We start from the raw sequence: 19,808 nt of genomic DNA on the forward strand, positions 1-19,808 counted from the left end.
GTAGCTGTGCTAACTACATTTTGGAGTGCAAAATGTATTACAATCCTCCCTTTTCTTGCTCCTTTCCTAAAAAGAAAAGGAAAAGCAACTGTCATCCCAGATATGTATTTATATGAAGACTGACCTGAGTGTCTAATCAGTTCAAACTATTGTTTTGGATAATAGGAGCATTGGGAACATCAGTGCTGCAGCAAACTGTTAGAAAGGGATACCCCTCAATCTGCTGCCGCTATCCAAAATGTGATCAAGGTAGAATGTTCAGACTTTACAGTCGGTTGCAGTATTAAAGAGTGGTTCATAGTTGCTTTCAGATAATCAACTTGTCCCTAGAGAAGTAGTTGTATCTTCAGTCTAATTGCTTTTATTCTGCTGGGTTAAGTTCTAGCTACTGCAACAGCAACGTTCTACATTCATTGAACAGACCGGGCAACCATTTCAGAGTCAGCAAAATCAGTTTCATGGGGGACTGAATATTTATACAGTTACACAGAATGAAAAATAAGATACAATAATAATTTCACCTAAAATATAATATTTCCAAATTGAGCCTTTTTATTGGGACAGGAAAGTGAGCAACAAAGCATTTTCTTGAAGCTTTCGCTTCATCATCAGTCTGCTAGTAGAAGATTTTGAATTGATAGAAAACCTGCCTGCAGTAGTACTAAAATGTGCATCAGAAGACAGCAGTTGTTTTCTATGTTGAGCCAAAGAGTATCACCCAAGAGATCACATTCACTTGAAGTTTACATCTCTCCATTTCAGTCCGCAAAAAGGGATCGATGAATATCAATTGTAATTTCAGAGTTACAGCTGTCCAATTATTTATTTGGTAATGTTTCTTTCCAAATATATACTTAATTGGATCAGACACTAAAAACCACATTGCAGATTTCCAGTGACAGCAAGTTCATACTTCTTTATAATATTTTTTTTTAAATCCCATATCCAGATGTAAAATGATAATGTCACAGGAGATTTTTCTATACTCTTTCCTGTAGAAAACAAAGTTAATTTATCTTCTTTTTAAAAATGCCTTATATATAACAGCTTGTTGGCAGGTCACCCACGGAGAAATCCCATTTTATTCATGACTTAAAATTCTTTTATCTTAAGTTTTTGTAGAGTACAATGATCTCCTATGCACTGCCTTAATATCTACTCAATGCTCAGCTAGAGTTGAGAGGCCATCCTATTTTTGTTCAGTTGAAAAAAGACCATCCCATTTCTTTTCAATGGGTATAACTCAGTCTGGAATTTGAAATAATCTCTTTTTTGCTCATTTTGAGCTAATAGTGTGCTAATATGTCTCAGAATATTAACCACATAGCGTTCCAGGTACTTATGAAATGATGACGCATAGATTTAAGAGGTAAGCATCTTTTAAAAAATATAATCCCATTAACAAGCTGTTGGAGAAAGCATTAAGGAACCACAGCATTTGTGGTAGCACAGCTTTCAGGGCCATTAAAATATTTAGAACTAATGTAGGCCACCAGTTCCACACATCTATTTTTTCAGATCAAGATGCACATCCTCATCAAAGATTATCCCACTTCATTCATGTCTGTATGAGCATTGCAGATGTATGATAAAGATATACATTTGTGCCCAGGTAATTTGTATGTGTGGAAGTTTCAATGGAATCTGAGACAAGGTCATGGTCTACAAATTCAGATAAATGCATAGGTGATTTGGGGCTGCTGCAGGTCCTATCACTGCATGGTTAGTCAAACTTCTCTGCTGACACCCAACAATGCATGAAGTAGACTTTCTGTTGCCACCCACAGAACACTTTGAAATCATACCCATATCTGTGGGAGGAGTTCTGTAGAGCTTTGTTTTAAAATACATGGTTGTAGAGGGCAGAGGGATCAGCCTTGAGGGACAGGCATAAAAGCTCCTACCAAGGCAATGGTCAGATAAAAGGGACCCAAGTCTGGGCAAGAATGTTGAGTAAGTAAATGTTTCAGAGAAGCCCCTCTCTAGTTCACACAAAGAGAGGGAGGGGGAAGTGCTTTCAGACTTGCAAGATTATGTCATTATAGCTTTACAATAAAAGTAATACTGAACTATGTGGCATTGGTTTCCTAGTCTAATCTTCCTTGAAGGGATGACAATGGTAAACTCAGGACTGATGTAACAGCATTCTTTTATAGCTTTAAAGACTATTGCTGTTTCATTTCCCAATGAATTTATCTTTTCCTAATATCCCAGACAATGTACTGAATTCTTTAAACCAGGAGTGCCCAACCTTTTTTTTGTCTGAGGTCCACATATGGCCTTTGAGGGTTCGAATCCATACTCCAAAAGGCAGGCAAGTTCAGGACTAATAAGGCATGGACAAAATGAAATTTAATTAAGATTTAGGTTTTTTTTTTTTCTAATTTACTTAAACATCATCTAATTAATTACATTTAGCTGGCATGATTATTCTCTGTTTCTTTAATAGTTTTCATTTTCTGTTACATTCAAAATTATAATTTTATGGAAACTTTGCAAGGACTCCAAAAGCCAACACAAGACATTAGAAGGCTTTATATAATCACATTTGTGATATTGGTGCACAAGCCTCAAATATGCTAGTAATAGAGAGTGGCATTCTTATACAAGAGAGTAGCATTCTTGTATTAGTTGTATCACCTATTGCAAATTTAGAGGGAAGTTAAGGGACCTTATGAGGACAATCACAAGATTATCAGTTGGGAAATATAAGCGTGTAAAGGTCTGGGATTGATGAATACCAATTGCAAACATCTGAAGATTGAAGGAAGTAGAATAGTGAATGTAAATAGAAGAAAAAGCATTTTTAGACTCAGTGTAGGTCCCTTATTATAGGTCCCAAATATTGCATCATTATACAAGTTGAAACAAAATATTATCTCTCTATATCCCAAGACTAAATATAGTAAAATGTTATAGATCTGGCACTAGAAATGACATGGAGTCTGATTTGCACTTTATGTTCTGTAAGACTAACTATAATAAAATGAAATTATATTTGGACTTTATAATGAGAGCATTAACATACAACAATGTATATTATTATATCAACAATTTATATAATGTTAAGTGAATTGCTAAACCAGTCTGTTCAGATTACTGGCACATACTTGTTCACTGTCAGATTTTAATGTGGCTGGCCTGGTGTTGCCAATTGGCACAAAGTCTAACACAAAATGGAGTTGTATAAAGGGGATCTTGTATCCTAACCTGTTGCAATCATAAATATAAAAAGGTATGTTCTCAGCTAAAGGTAAGATGTTAGTGATGATCACATAGCATTAAAATATCACCACCATTCTTAAATATTTGTCACTATTTGGTTTGCAATCTTTTCTAGACTTTAAAATAATACTTGCAAATAAATTGATGGCCAGTGGTACCAAAGAGGAAACAAACATATCCAGAGGTTTTGAGAGGGATCATAATATTTCCCTTCTCTTCTTAGAAAGACTAACAGGTCACTTAAGTATGCTTTGGTTTGTAGTATACCAAAGCACTATTAAAATCTGTGAAACCTTTTTGATTAATAAGCATACCTCAGTGGAAGAGGTGAACATATGTGTACCAGGAACAATAACTCTAATGTCATTATTGCCTTAAAGTCTTTAAAATAATTATCATACGTACTGAGCCTGACAGGTTCCAGATCTCTAAAAAACCGAGGCCAACATGGTATGAGGGACACAGTATTAGACTTGGACTGAGAAGACAATGAACAAATGTAGCTGATAGGATTGCTGAAAATATAACATAATAAAACAATGCCCCATTACATTCTTCAAATGATTATTTATCAGTTAGTGTCAGGTTCAGCCCAAGAACAACAGCAAGACAGTCCAGAATCAGTTTAGCTCTTTTATTAGCTTATACCTAATAGACAGAATCTCGCCAGACTAATTCTAATCCCCAACAACAACAATTATAACCATTATGCCCTTAGGGAGGGGCCAGCCTCCTTCTCTTGACTTTCCCACACTCCGGCTGGGGGCTAAGGATGTGCTTTCCCTGGAACCCCTCTCCTCCCTCCTGGCAACCTTGAAGTTCCATTCCAGAATCCTCCCTGCTCATGTCTTCCATCATAGTCATAAAGTAGAAATGGTCCATATGATATGTTGCAGTATTTCCTAAACAAAGAAAGGGTAGGCCCATTTCCCTAGCATTTTATAATCTACAGTACATAATAATAGATTTTTTTTAAAAAAAATCAGCATCAAAAGATTCAGGCCAAGGTGATAAGCCTTCTGTTGAATGGCACATAGTTTTGTACCTGCAGGGACATACCTGCATTAGAAGTAATCCACTCCAGATTTCTGAGATCCATGCAGTGTGCCACTACCACCATCCTGGTAGCAAACACTTTCTCTAGGTGAAACTTGATTGTGCCTTTCTAGAGGTCCAAACAAGACTGTCAGCTGAAATATGGGCTGAAACGTGTTCAAGGATGAATCCCTAGTCCAGTTCACCCATGCCTTATTTATGCTGTGTTTAGCCCAGGCTAAACAGAACATTTAATTTAGCTTTTTTTAAAAACGATACAACTAAAACATGATTTTATCCCCATAATGCCCTTATCACCACTCACTGAGTCATCCCCAAATATCTTTACAAGACTCTCTGAGTCACATGCAGAAGGGCATTTATTTTGGCAAGATTTGACATCCTACCTACCCACAAAAGTGATGGAGGGAAGCTTTCACAACATTCCTTACCAAGAGCACCTCTGTGGGTGTTCAGAAACACAGCTGAGTCAATTATACATCATCTACTGGCCCAGCCTACACCTGGCACCCAATAGTAATCTCCTCAAACAGTAGTAGATGCTCAGGCTGGCCCCAGTCAGAAATTGTGCTTCCCTTAGTGAGTGTTCCATAGCATTTCCTGCCTTATACAGGGCAAAATGGATATGTAAAACTGGGTATCATCAGCATATTGATGATACCTTGCCTGGCATTGACATACAGTGTCACCAAGCAGCTTAATGTAGAAGCCCTATCTCAGTCTCACCAGAGGTCATCTAACAGGGTGAGTGTATCAATAACTACTATAATATTTCAAAGCAGTAAAATTCTTTCTGTGTCTATATTTTTTAAAAATACTAAAAGTGCTATTAATGTACATGTTTACATGTTATTAAGTTACGTATGGGATACTTCTAGGAGAAGCATATGGAATTACTACAACATTGTAATTACATCATATTAAAGGATAACAAAATAAAAGGAAAGGATTGCCTGAATACAAATTATATAAGTTCAAGAGCATAAATAGCAGACAAATATAGTTAACAAAAGCAAAAGTACTAAATATTCACAGCAAAAGTTTAACCAAATTCAAGCAAGAATGGTTCCCATATATGCAATATATTACATAGCATAGCAAATATAAACACTTACAGTATGGTTTCTAAGGGGGCCTAAATGCTTTTTAAACACTGGTAGAGGCACAAGAAAGGGGAAGTTAGAAACCAAATAACCTTTTAAACTTTCATTTGTTGTTGTTTTAATTTGTTGTTGTTTTATTTTAAATATGGATCAACAATAATAAGTAACAATAGTGGAGACCTCAGTATTAAGTATTAAGTTTAAGACAGCTTTCTAACAATGTATTTTGCAGTTGTTTATCAATGCTACATTCAGCTTTAGATGTAAAATTTAAACAACCTTATGCTTATCAACATTTAACATTTTAGAAATCATAGTTAATATTGACATAAACCTTTTTTCTTTATCTTTAAAGGTTTAAGTTATCTAAACATCAGAGCATTAATAATCTCCAGTCAACACCACTGTAACCAAATAATGTAATGTACTACTTGGTTTTATAATACAATAAAACAATATAAAGAGGGGGAACAGTACTAAAGTATGATCATAGAGCTTTCCCCAGGTGGGTACTCTCCAGTAATAATTCTGCCACTCCCAGAATTAGTATAGACAGTCATGCTGATTGGGAATTCTGAGAATTGCAATCCCAACAAAACGGAAGGCTATCAAGTTGGGAAATGTTGCCACAATACTGTAAAATGGTAAAGTCTCCTTTGAGTTGAGCTCAACTTCTGGTGATGTCATTGATATCACGCAGCTTTCTTGACATCAGTATGGAAAGATGTTTCTCAACCTTCTTGTCATATCTATAGTTCTGATATTCATAGATAGTCTTCCATCTGAATCCTAAGCAAAACTGAGCCTGTTAGCTTCCAAGCCCAGTCAATGTGCTGCCACATGCTGAAATAATACATGTACTGCAGTTCTATCTTGTTTCTTTAAAAACATTTCTATATGATTCATTTTCTAATTCCTTGCTAACTAAATATTACTATATTACAGAGAGTTGTAGTTGTTTTTGAATTTAAGGCAAATATCTTTAAATGTTGGTAACAAATGTTTCATAGTAAATACTTGGAAAGATTATTCAGGTTATCTATTAAACATCATTCACGGGTTGTGCAAGTCCATGGAGAGGCACAGGAGGCAGAATACATCAAACCCATATTTTTAATTATACTTAAAGCAACACATAAACCTACAGGCAGTGCTACTTTTTTTCCCCACTGGATATCAATTCATGAGCGCTGTAAACCAGTGACTAATCCCCCTTTTTAGACAAAATCATGCCTTTGACAGTGTGCCTTCCCCTTTGTTTCCTCCAGTTCTCTGATGGGCTTGAAGATAAATGGAGATTCAAAGTTATTGCTCCTATAGGCAAGAGACACAGCCCTACATATAGACATTTTGAAGATAAGCCCTCCAAAACCGTATCTTTTTGTTTTTTAAAAAAGGCTTGTTGCATCTATTACTAGTTATAAAGTAAAACGAAAAAAACAGATCTCTTTCTGTCTCTTCTTTCAAGATTTATTGTCCATGAGACTGAATCATCTCCTTCCCAGAGAAACACTTTTCTAAAAGAAATAGCTTTGAATTCCAGATTAACTGCTTTGCCTTCATAATATCTTCACCCTGTGGCCTTTCACAGAATTATGTCTGATACAGAAATGCACATTTTGAGAAATGCTGGGCTCCTTCTAAAAATATATTGAGCTTTCCCTCTTAATGTCTAAAGAAAATATTTATGTCATTATCACTATATATGTTGTATTGGTGGCTGGTGTCAACAGGAAAAAATACATTGTAAAGACATAAGAAGTGGAATGAATTTCCCCACATATAAAGTGAATGTTACTGATGTTTTCAGAAGATGCTTCTTGTTTTCCTTGTCTCTCCTTTTATTTACCATGTGCATGTGTTTATTTTAGTCCAAGGAAGTGTTTCACATTTGTGAAAAATACTACTGTTTATCTTATATTGCTTTCATAACAAAAAGAAAGGATTCAAACAAAAACCTTTTGTGTAGATCTGTCTAGTGGTCTGTGACCTAAACAACTATGGCTGCCTTTGATTTCTCATAAATGCTTATTCCAATCCAGCATTGTTTATGCTGCATTGATGAATGGTTACCTTGCGTGATCATCCATCATATGGCTCTCAGGCTAATTTCATGCAGCCCTCAACCTAATGTTGACCTTCCCTCCTCCCCTCTCCCCAGAATGCAAGATACTAGTTGAGACTTCTGGTAAAACTATCTTCTGCCTTCAGTGCAGCCTGCTGCTTGGAGGAGAGAACAAGAGGCTGTCAGAGTCAGAAACCAAGGGCTGTTCAAAGATGGCCTAGCCGGCTTCAGCTGAGCCCACTACGCAGCCCCCCAGCTACCCCTGAGGAAATGCAATTCTCTACAGGAAAAAAATGTTGCCCACCTTTGCTTTAAGACTACCATCAAATGACAAATATTCCTTCTAATGTTGAGTGATCTATTAATAGGCTTTGAGACACTCTCTCATAAATGTTCTCCTAGAGGCTAGTATAATGGAAATAAACGTTTGGGACTTGGCTATGTTTCTTCTTATGATACCCAAACTAAAATGAGATTATTTTGACTGTCTCCAAATGCAGTCAATTTTCAAACTCCCACACAGTTCAGCTCCCCCACATATCCTGTGATGTTTATTTGTCATCACTTTGAGAAGTTAAACATCCAAGTAGATTCAAATGCTTGCAGCACTTACATGTATTGGTTTGAAACTGTTTCAGTACAGGTGGTAGAGCCTGTAACATGACTAGTCTGTAATGTAACATAGAAAAGGCACTATAATTCTTTATCCACAGTTCCTCTGCCATACCCAGTCAGTTTAGGAACAACAAAAGGATTCACTCTATATCTAGTAGATGTATTACTGTGACAATCACTTCAATGGGGAGTAAGCCAGGTAACTGTTTTCAGGAATGCTCTAAAATCCCCAAGATGAGAAAATGCCATCGTCTCTTGTAGTTCTTTTACTGCTTATGCTCCCAGCTCCTTGGACTCTGGAGCAGATGTAATGATGTTCAGAATAATGAGTATCTATTGCAGCAAAGTGCTATGCCCTTAAAAATCAATGCAGGATTTTTTTTTCACCAAATGTTAAAATAATAGGCAGACACTTGTGTTTCCTTTTCTTTTTGCAAATATATTTTTTTTAAGTTTTACTGTCCCAGTGCTGCCTATCTAGAAAACACAATGAAGTATTCTTGTACTGTATATTGTAGAATGGCACAGCCGATGAGGGTACTGCATATTTTTTGCCTAAAAGGCAAAAATTAGGAATTTGGTACTCTGGATTAGCTGCCAGTACAGCATAGTTCCACATTCAAAAAATTACGAAATAAGGTCAAGTGATCACCAGCCTGTCTAGCCAAATGGCTCTTTTTCCCTTGCCCTTTGTCACATCGACAGATGGGTTGAATGGGCAACCCAAATCCTACAAGCAGATTTAAGCCTGTTTTTCCATTTGCAACTGAAATTTCACCCCCTACCCAGAGATCGAACCTCTGAAATTCAGCTACAAAATGCTGATTTTTGGCATCAATTATTTTTGTTTTATTTGTGCATGTGAGAAAATAAGAACTGAAATAGATGTGTCAAGCCTCTGCTAGGCTTAATGTGTGTATAGCATTAACACCCCCTCCATGCCCTGTGCAGCTTTTGATGCTTTTATAGGTATGCATACACACACACGTCTATGTAGCTGCTTTAAACCACCAAAAGGTGTGTCTCTCATATAGCAGTGAGGTTGCAAGCTTTTAGTACCTATTATTGCCTGACAGTAATATCAAACTGACAAGTGAAGCCAAATTATACTGTGTTTTAACTTTTCCTTTGACTTACCTTTTTATTCCAGGTGTCTAAAGTAGTGTGTCCTTCATTACAATAATATATAAAGTAGACATCTTTCATTGCTACAAGCTTTGGTTTAGACCTGTTTAAATGGGCCAACAAGTTTTTGTTTTGTCAAAAGAACGTGTAAAAGGAGCTCCTCAGTGGGTTGCCTTTCTGTTTCTGTTCAGGAGATAAGCTTTTTTATGGGCAGAAAAGTCATATTGTTTTGTTTTGTTTTTTTACCACAGAAGTTTTTTGTCCTTTGTTGCATTACTCAGTCTGGTGCCACTCTTCAGGTGGAATATAACTCCAAGCATCCCTAGCCAGCCTGCTGATTGGACATGATGGAGTCAAGATAGTTGTCATGTTGGGAAGGCTGCCCCACTGCATCAATGTTACAAGTAGCCACCTTCTCTAGAGTTTTATCTAGTATATTTAAGTAAAATATGATAAATATATGAAGGTGATTTAGAATGTGATTCAGTAGTAAAAGGATGAATTGCTTTCACACAATTAATTAAGAGATAGAAATACAAATATTAGAACAAGTAAGAATTAGACCTAACAATAATTTCAGAAATGTGCATTTATATGATGAATATCCCTTATTTCAGTTGCTACTCTGAGGAAATCATAGAAATCAAGGTACATAAAATAAAAATATCAGAATGGAGGAATGGACAGAGGGAAGTGAGAATGTGGGCTTCAGTTCTTCATGTTTCAACTTCTTCATGTTTCATCTTTGTTACTGTGGGTCAAGGATAAAAGAAACCCTTAGATCCTTGTTGCTCTTATGTAGAGTTCCTGCTTAGGAGATGGCAGTTGAAAGCTCTGTGCTGCAATGTCAAAGTCTGTTGAGTAATTTTAGACAAATGTGTCATGTGTAACATGGAAATAGGATGTGCTGTACATTAGTGATTTCCCAAGCGATTGGATCAGGTAGTAAGTAATGTGCTGAGATGGTGCTCTTTATTTATTCTTGGTTATACTTGTACACAGTGGGGAAATGTTTTTTGGTATAAATAACATTAGTCAGAAAGAAAACCATTTACAATATGTGCCTCCTAACATCTTTCAAACAATGCATTGTATTAAAGAAGCGTTTTTAGTAATGATTTATAAACATTCTTCAGCATGTCAGTTTTAAAATCCCTGTAAAATTGTAAAATGCACGCAGAGTGCCGTAAAGTCAAATGCCATCTCCTAAAGCCTGCTTGGATTCTGTCAACCATGGTGGCACAGAATCAGTATCAGAAGCACTAGCACTGATTTGTTCATTTCTGTAGCTTCAATGAGAGCAAGATGGAATTTGCCAATTTATTTTTACAATTATAGCTTAAAAATGGTGTGAAGTTCAGCATCCTATTTTCATGGAATATTGTTACTGCAAAAGAAACAGTTGTGAAAAAAACAAGGAACAGATGGCTTGTATGTGAAATTGTATGGGGTATCAGCATTAGGAGCATATACTTACGGTTGATTTTCTACTAGGTTAAACTGAAGTCATGTGTGCTCTGAAACAGAGATAGAGAATCTTTCTGTGCCAGTGGGCACAATCTTTGTGCATCAATTTTTTCTTTTGTGGATTTTTTAAAATTGTTTCATTTAATTAATTAATTAATTTTTATTTAGGGTAGGCAGTAAGTAGCAAAAAGCCAAGACTTTCAATCTTCAGCTAAGCACGTTAAAGCAACAGAGGGGCTTTTTGCTTTTTATTTTGTGTTGGGCTTTGCGTTGCCACAAAAAATTCGTGTGTTGCTCTTTGCTGGATTTGTGCCTATGTCAAAGTTTGATGACTAATGCTAAATATAACAACACTGAAACTCTACAGCCCCAAATTCTACAAATATAAGTGTATCCTAACACTAAACATCAGTAGGACACAAGGACATGTACAGAATGCATAAAGATACTAAAGTGCAAGAAACCAAACCAGCCAAAGCCACAGATCTTTGCAGTTCTAAATGCTCCCTAAATGCACTGCCCACAGAGCACAAAAGCATGTTCATGATGCACTCCAGTGCTGAACAAATCCATCCAAAGCTACAGAGTACAATAGTTGCATTGGCATTTACAGCTGAAAATATCACTCGTGTCCTCAGTTATTTGGTTGCAGCAGTTAGAGGACGGCCCACAGTAGCTCTTCAGCCCTAAGCCATGTTCAGAACGCCACCACTGCCTGTATCCAGTCCAAGCTAATAGCAGCAGAGACATGACCATTCCCTACTGCTGAATTACCTAGGCTGGTGTTAAAAAACATCAGCAATAAAGCATGCAGAACAGCCCAGAACGTTCAAAGTAATGGCACTCAAAACAGCCAATTTTTTTCTGTGCATATGGCTACTTGTAAAATATCCATTTACCGGAAGACAAATTAATGAGGCTCCTTTTTATTTGCCCTTTTTTCTGAGCAGGTGAACACATTTCCAAATAAGAAACCAGGCTGCAGGCACCAACCACTTTTATTTTCTAGGGAAGTCTGGGTGGCCTGTGTGAGTCTAGAAGCTGCCATTTTGCTTTGCGGCTGCCATCTTCCAATCTACTTACAATTAAAGACTAAAATACTAAAATCAGACTGTTAGTACCAAGAAAGATTTTTTGATAACAAAACTGTGATCATTGGGAAAAATATGGATACTACGTATTAGAAATGTGCAAATCACCTGAGCTTTGAATCAAATTTGTAAGTTTGATTTGATTCAAAGAGTCAGTTCAATTCGATAAAAGCTTAGAGGTACAATCACAAAACTCCACTGAATCTCTGAATCAGTTTGAAGGCACCTGATTCAACTTGACACATTGAATCAATTTGAAGATTAGTTTGAAGGGGTGATTCGATCAAATTGCCTTTGAACTGAAGTTTCACACAGCTCCACTGTTTATTTGAAAAATGCCTTTTCTTAGAGTAATTGGATTAGAAAACACTAAAGATCATATGATACAACCTTCAGCCATTTGGAATCCAAAAGCCATCCACAGAGAGAATGTGTGTTGTGGAAAGCTGCATTATTATAATGGACTCTTCATGAGGTGACCTTTGAAAATGGCCCCTAAATTGCAGCTGCCCCAGGATAGAGCAGCTGTCATGCCACCCAAGTGTTAAAACTTACAAAGCTTAAAACCAACCTGTCTATGCCTTTAAAAGTTTTTATAGCTTCTTCTCTGGGTTTTGGTTTCACATGTATGTATTTTATAAGTAGATCCAGATATTCTATCCAGGACTGGACGCTATATGAATTTCTTAATTAAAAAGCCCCTATCAAAGGTATAGATTAAAATGATGGCAAACTGCTGCCATATGCTGAAATAGAAAATCAAACAGATTTTCTCTGTTAGTAAATTTGAGACGATACAACTCCCATGTGCCTATCTCATAAAACAACAACCTGATCTGTTGTTATCAAGAACTTATAATGGAGGGTTATAATGAGTGCAAAGCTCAAAGAAAATTCTTTTAGATTTGCTCTTATACATTGATTATGTTAGCAATGTTTATACTGTGGAAAGCTTACAAGAGCAACCAAAAATCGCTATAGTATTTTAAAAAAAATTAGACCTGATTCAGCACACACTGCACTAGAGTTATGTAAATAAAGAAATAAGTCCTGGATGCTTACTACGTTACGGGATTATGTATAGCAATACCTAATTAGAAAAATTTAATCACAGAAAGAAGTGAAGGGAAAAGGGAAAAACAAAACATCCCACCTTAGGCGTAGCTAGGCTAGTTAAACCAAAGAAAACTTCCTAAGGAGCTCAGCAGGGAAACTGCTGCTCCGTCGCCATCTTAGCTCCACCCATCATCCCACCTTATAGCATCGTAGCAATAGTGCATGTTTAATTTCCCTAAATGGGAATTATTTCTCAAGCGTTACTTTTTCGACGTCTTTGTCTCTTTTGGCTCACTCTTGTAACACATGACTTCCTATTCGTTAAAATGCCACTTTTTCATATTTTCTCCTGTGTGTACTTTATTTATAGAATGTTTGTCAACTTCTATGTTGCCTCAGTCACAGAGTGTCAAAGCTCTACAAGGCCAGCAATCTCAGAGAGAAGATCTTTCTAGAAAGGTCTTTATTGCTAGCAGGGTAATGCAACAGAATCTTGAAAGCCTGTCAAAGCAATTTTCCTGCTCAACCGATGCCTGGCATAATTAAGGCGGAGTTGCTCTGAGCCTCTTCCTCATACTTTCCCCACCTCTGGGCCGAGGTATCTCTTTTGCAACAGTCCTGTTTTCACCTTTGCTTTCCCATCACACAGAGTGACTCTGGGTAGCTTACACCTAGGGTTAAAAGCATCAGATAAAAGCGGCTAAAAACAGACAAGTCCAGGAGAGTGCATGGCAGGCCCACTGGGGAGGAGGACAACTCAAATATATTCCTCACCAAAACCTACTATATGATAATATTATAATTATTATATAGTATATTATTATTATATTATTGTATGATAATAATAGACTCTGACTATACTATATTATTATTATATTTGATTGTATGTTGTGCTATCATCAAATGATCTCCCTTTAGTTTACTACTTCATTCTTTGTGCCTTCTGTTATTATAAATAGGCCATCTGTTTTTGATTTTTTTTTTCAAATTTTAGTAAAAATTTTTAAAAGTTAAATGCATTTCCATGATCCTTAGCTCAGAAAAATAATCAAAGGTTTCTTAATTTTAATTATATTTCTGCCCACAGGTATACCAATGCTGAAGATAGTATTTGAAGGTTACGAGCATCTGTCCTTAATTTCAGTCCCTTTACTTATTTATCACCCGGCCCAGATCCTCCTTGGCAGCATTTTGGTACCAACAATAAAATCTTGGATGATTTCTAGACAAAAGGTAAGAAATCATGACCACATGCAAAGTTCATTATTGGGATAAAGAAGATAACCAGTTACTTAAAATTATGATTTACCACTAAATTGTTAATGCTGGAATAAAATGTCCAAAAAGCAGTCTCGGTGATGTTGGAGAAACTTAGGAGTGTGCAAAACGTTCTGGTTTCAAACCACTTCTAGCTTGAAATGGGTGTTCCAGGACTGAGACAGAACTAATGTTTTATCCCAACCTTGGGACACAATTGAGGATACTTCTAGCCACTGTGTTTGGATGGCTCAAATGTTCTGAATGGACTGTTGGTTTGTAGAAGAGTGCACATTTAAAATATTTCCAGCCTAGCTAGATAGTACAGTAGTGGGGATTTAGAGATGGGATGGGCTAATCCAGAGCTGGGGGAGAAGCAGCAGTTATTAAAACATAATCAGGCAGAAAAGCCACTTCAGATTCTGTTCTGCTGGAGAGAGGACGACCAACAGAACTCTTCTGAACTATATTTCCAGCAGGATATTCTAGATTGCTCTGAGAAAATCAGCTGCATGAACAGCCAGGAAGAAAAAATAATATTTGTGTGCTAAACACAGATGCACATTAACAATCTGACACACTGAAAAAGTAAATAAATAAATGGGGTCTCAAAGCATGATGTCACCCTTTTCTCTTGCTTCTCTGCACAATTTAAGATAGGCACCATTGTAGTAGGATGGGTTTGGGTTAAGATTACATGCAGATTTTTTTAAAAGAAATAGTTACAGTAGATTTTGATGCTTATTTCCTTGGTTTCGTTTTGGTGCTTGTCTTATGGCAGAAAGTCATACTCAGTTTCAGTGAAATCCTTAATTATAATACCGACATGTGATCTCCTAATGAAACAGAATTTAAGTATTTAAAGCTTCACCAACAAGAGGGTTTTCTGCTTGAGAAATGGTGCAGCAGAATGTGCCACATACCAAAACAAAGATCTTACTTTCTCAATACATAAGTGAAATCTCTGAACTTTTACTTCCATGATCAAGTACACTTAATCCTGTAATCAAATTTGGGAAAGAAAAACCATAGTTTCTATAAGGTCAACGTAGCATCTTGGATGCCTCATGCTCTGATACCTCTTTTTCTTCTGTAGGGGCAAAATAACTGTTTTTCCTTGGAAAAGTCCCAATAAAAGTAGGACCTACACTCTTTATAAATGTTACTAGCCCTTCTTATTTAGATTATAGTAGATGTCTCATTTCATCTGATGTTCATGGGAATGCCAGGATTGAAATGGTAGGATGCTTTGCCAGGCAGGGCAGAGAAACAAAAGAGTGTCATGGATCCCAGGATGATAGGAGGAGAAAAGGGAAGAACTGTATGTTGAAGCCAAGCTACGATACCATGAAGTTACGATGTGACCTTTTGGAACAAAGCTAGAATCTTCTTTGACTTCTAGTAATCTGAGAGATACCTAAATTCGTACTTGACATTATTTCAGTAAAAGAAGAGAAAACTAATAATACTGCAAGGAATTAACTTTATAAATTGAGGCTAGAACCCTGCATCTCTTGCTGTTGCCAGTGCCTGGGAAATCTTCCAACAGTTAATAGTAATTATTTTGAAAATATGTGCTATTGTTGTTTAATTGTGCTTTTATGAATGCAACAAATTGACCTTGTGTTTGATGTTTTGCAGGCACTAAAATTAACAAGGCAGCCCAAAGTACCAGTGAAAGTATAATGGAACAGCCCAGTGAATGTATATATGTCCTATTTTGTACATACATAGAGACAATTCAGAAGATGATCATATATGAATGTTGCCTCAGCACTTACTTTATTTTTATAGATACAAATATATTTAAAATACCTACTGAAGTGCCTTAAAATACTTTTGACAAAAGCATTGATTCCAAAATCAGATGGCTGGTCATTATAAGAGGTTGCACTCAAACTTTGCATTCATTCAGTTTATTTCTCTTCCTGAGTGAATCATTCTAGCAGTGAAACTTTAAAGCTTCCATCATCACATCTCAGTGGCACGGGTCAATCCACCAAGTGTTCCTCTTTGTAAGCTTTATTGCAATGAATGAAGACCAAACTCGACCTGCTTTGCATCGGTTGTCCTAATCATTCATAAAGTTGTTGTGTGTTTCCCCTGGGTACTTATCTTATGGCTCATTGCAGGAAATAATTTCTGAAAAATTAACTTGAATTTTTGTGATTCAGTAACACCCCCACCTATCATCCACTCATGATTGTGACATGTCTTTTTCTTCTGAGTTTGTGTACATTCAGCATGGGGACATCCATTGGAGAGAAACTGAAAAGCATAATTTTTTTGTATTTGTTAACACAGTTCTCTACACATTGCTTCAAAGTTAATGTTTTCTCAAGATAATTCAGATCCATTTTTATGGTGCTGTGGCATTGTATATCTTAAATGAACTGTGAGCTTCCTCAAAGACAAGGCTGTGCTTATAGTAGTAAGGAAACACCAGTGATTTACAAGCACAGCTGGAAGAATGTTTTTATTATGACTATAGTTTACTTAAACAGATCATCCTTTTCTGTTGTGCAGGACACGCCACCCAATAGTGACAGAAAAATACTAATATTGCAGTGGTCACTTTATTGCCACTTACAGGCTTTTCAGTGCTATATTGTTCAATATCCCATGAGCAGCACACAAAAACTAATGAAGTTGGAAAGAAAGAAAGAGATGCATGTACCCTCCTCAAGAAAGCAGAATGGCATATATTCTATAGAAATTTAAGCAGCACTGTTATAGGTCTTTCTAGTTAGCCTGACAATCAGAATTTAAGGGTGATTTTTTAAATTCTTTACTTTTTAGGAGGGATGTTCATTAATATTTACATTTGGATGGATAGAAAGGGAAAATAAAACAATATATATTTAATAATCTAATCAACAGGGCACCTTCTTAAAGATAGCAGCCTTCAGACCTCAAAAGTAGAAGCACCATTATTTCCACATCAGTCTGGCAGTCATGTGATTCTATAAATAAATTGTGATGGAATGAAGAATTTATAATGCTTTCACAGCCCTGTTTCTCTTAATATGTACAGGGAAGCTTCCTTATCCAAGAGCACATTTCTGCATTTTCCTCTGCATAACATTCTGTGACGGAAAATACTGATTCTAAACATAGTCACTCCTGTGCATTATAGTAGAAAAATAGAATAGCCTCTTAGGGATTAGCATATAGCTTATATGTTATTCTTAACTGCAGATTCAAACTGTTGGAAGCATATTCCACTACTTCTATCCCAACATGTTCGGATTAACTGTCCTTCCCAAGTAATTTTATCTGATGCCAAGCAGAGATGTTTTATGTTAGAAACAATTTGTATCAAATAGCTTGCTCATGAGTGTCCAGTTGCCCTCTTTTCTGAAATAAAGCAATTGTTCCTGAATGATAAAGATGCATGAATCAGCAAACTCTAAGCATCTATTAACAATAATTACATTTGGTAAATTTAGCAAGTCAGCACAAAAGATACTGGTATCCTCCCCTCAGTCATTTTTATGTACAAATAAATCATAATTCTATAGTTGTTTTGTCATATTGATGTCTTTAACAACAATAACCACAAAATTAGCAAAGCCTGCAGAAATGCACAGCAAAGCAATCACAAGCAAGATTCTCTACTAAGCGGATCAAGATGTAAATCTCACATTCCTTCCATTTCCTGTTGGCAGCTCAGTATATAATGAAAATTAACTTTAAAACTTGAAGAGACAAGAAAGTTAGAAAAAGGACACATTACCAATTTTCCTTTTTTTTTTTTTTTTTATAAATCCTCAGTTTAGAAATATGTGTTACCAAGTCAACAGCCCTTTTAGTCATAGGCTAAGTAATAGAATGATCATTTTAAAGGGGTTTCGCAATATATAATGAATTTATCTTGCATGCAAGTTCTAGGGAAATGTAAAGAATTTGCACAAGAATGCATGTTATCTTCTTACAGAGATATGGTTTGTTTAATTGCTCCTTACAGATGAAAATATGGTTCTAATTTGCTCTGACTTGCTGTTAAATTCACTACCGACTCTTCTGTCTTCCTGTAATTTGAGCAACGTCTATTGAACAGTCACTACACTGCTACTATTCCAACAGATCTACCTCAGGTTACTACAATACCATCAGTTTAAGATTTTGATGAACTTGTATCATGGCAGTTTCATAGATATTTTACCAAATTCCAAGGAGAGACATTTGGAGATAATATTGTTTATGGTTGGAGAAAACTAAATGGCATTATACTTTTATTTAGTTAAATGTTGAGTAGATTGGTCTAGAATGCATAAAGCAAAACTGAAGTACATATTTAAATCCATAGATAGAACTTTTTCATATTTAGGACATTACATTGTGTTTAAAGATGGTTAAGACCTTTAAAGACTTGTCTTCAGTTATAAAAGGTTCACTGGATGTTATTTTGGAAGAAGACAACTGTTCTGCAATTTATTTTTGTAATATGGGTCATTCTCTCTCTCCACCCTCCCTCCCAATAAGTTTTCTATTTGTTTTTTTAGAGCTTATATAAATCATTTTAAATAAAAACAACTCATTAAAATTGTTTCTTGTTTTTTCTTGCTGTTACGGACATCAGTAGAAGTAAATAGTAATATTTGGTTTAATAGCTCTTTTACTTTCCAATTTGCTGGAGTTTTTGTAGCATTCAGTGGAAATTCCTGTCCACTTCTGGAATGCCACAGTTGATCCATTTGTCGTATTTCTAGACCTTACCATAGCTGTATCTAGCATTATTACTCCCACGCTTGCACGCATCAGGAGATAGTAATGCTAACTACAACTATGCTAAATTCTGGATGAATATATACACTAAATAATTGATTAACATAACCTAAAGGTTAAATTGAAGTCACCAGTTCCTTCAGATCTGTTCAAGCATGTAGTACCTTGGGTAATGATGCTCATAGATATCAGCCTGAGCATTAGTTATCTATCCCTACCCCAGTATGTTTGGTATTGATATAAAAGAGACGAGGTAATTGATTGATTTTCAATTCTCAATCAACTTTCAGCCATTTTGTTTGGTTTTTATGTATTCTCAACTTCATAATGATTATTTCAAAAGTAAAGGTAAGGTAAAAGAATCCTTCAGCCATGGCCATGTTGAATTCCTAGTGATGCATCATGCAGTTTTGTAACAGTGTTATTTGCCTTCTTCCAGAATGTTTTGTTTTGTTTTACTTCCAGTCTAGCCAACAGCCCTGTAATTCTCAACTAATTATAGAGGCCAGTCAAGATCAGTTCAATAGAGAGCCAGTTTGGTCTAATGGTTAAGGCACCAGGCTAGAAAGCAGGAGACTGAGTTCTAGTCCCACCTTAGGCATGAAAGCTGGCTGGGTGACTTTGGGCCAATCACTCTCAGCCCATGACATCAGGCTCAGACAACAAGCTGGTTGGTCAATTCTTGTCACAACCAACAGATCAAAATTTGTTGGATCCCAAAAAGTGGACCCTGCACATGTGGAAAACTCTAAGAAAAAAAAAAAGTCAAGGTCAGCTCACTGGGTTTTTTTACCTTGAATAATAACTTTAAAAGTATAGCAGTGAGATTAAAGATTTCTACTCTTCCTGAAGTTGATAGATACAAGAGAATTCTGTTATTCCTAATTTATGGGATTCATTGCTGCAAGATGAAGTGATAGGTACTTGCTATAAATGGACTCTAAAAGGCAGGTCCTTATAGATGACTCTAGCAAGAGCTACCTTGCCCAGAAACAAATGGTGTGTTGGAAAAATCAGTAG

General features: G+C 36.2%; 1 protein-coding gene across 4 annotated transcripts in view; it reads left to right on the plus strand.

Moving 5' to 3' along the window:
* Window positions 1–17,820, plus strand: part of SLC10A7 (solute carrier family 10 member 7) — a 151,680-nt gene extending 133,860 nt beyond the window's left edge. For 2 of the 4 annotated variants that reach the window (XM_088132786.1, XM_088132785.1), the window contains 2 exons: window positions 13,891–14,036; window positions 15,702–17,820. In XM_088132786.1, the coding sequence (XP_087988912.1) occupies window positions 13,891–14,036; window positions 15,702–15,746 (191 nt within the window). In that variant the 3' untranslated portion in view covers window positions 15,747–17,820. Of the gene's footprint in view, window positions 1–13,890; window positions 14,037–15,701 lie in introns of those variants that run through there. The other 2 variants (XM_088132787.1, XM_088132788.1) reach the window with 2 other exon arrangements.
* The last annotated feature ends 1,988 nt before the right edge of the window (window positions 17,821–19,808 follow it).

The sequence above is a fragment of the Python bivittatus genome, unplaced genomic scaffold (genome assembly GCF_059951505.1).
Source record: "Python bivittatus isolate LINGU-HERP-01145 unplaced genomic scaffold, Pbiv_v1 ctg000070_np1212, whole genome shotgun sequence".
NCBI classification, from domain to species: domain Eukaryota; kingdom Metazoa; phylum Chordata; class Lepidosauria; order Squamata; family Pythonidae; genus Python; species Python bivittatus.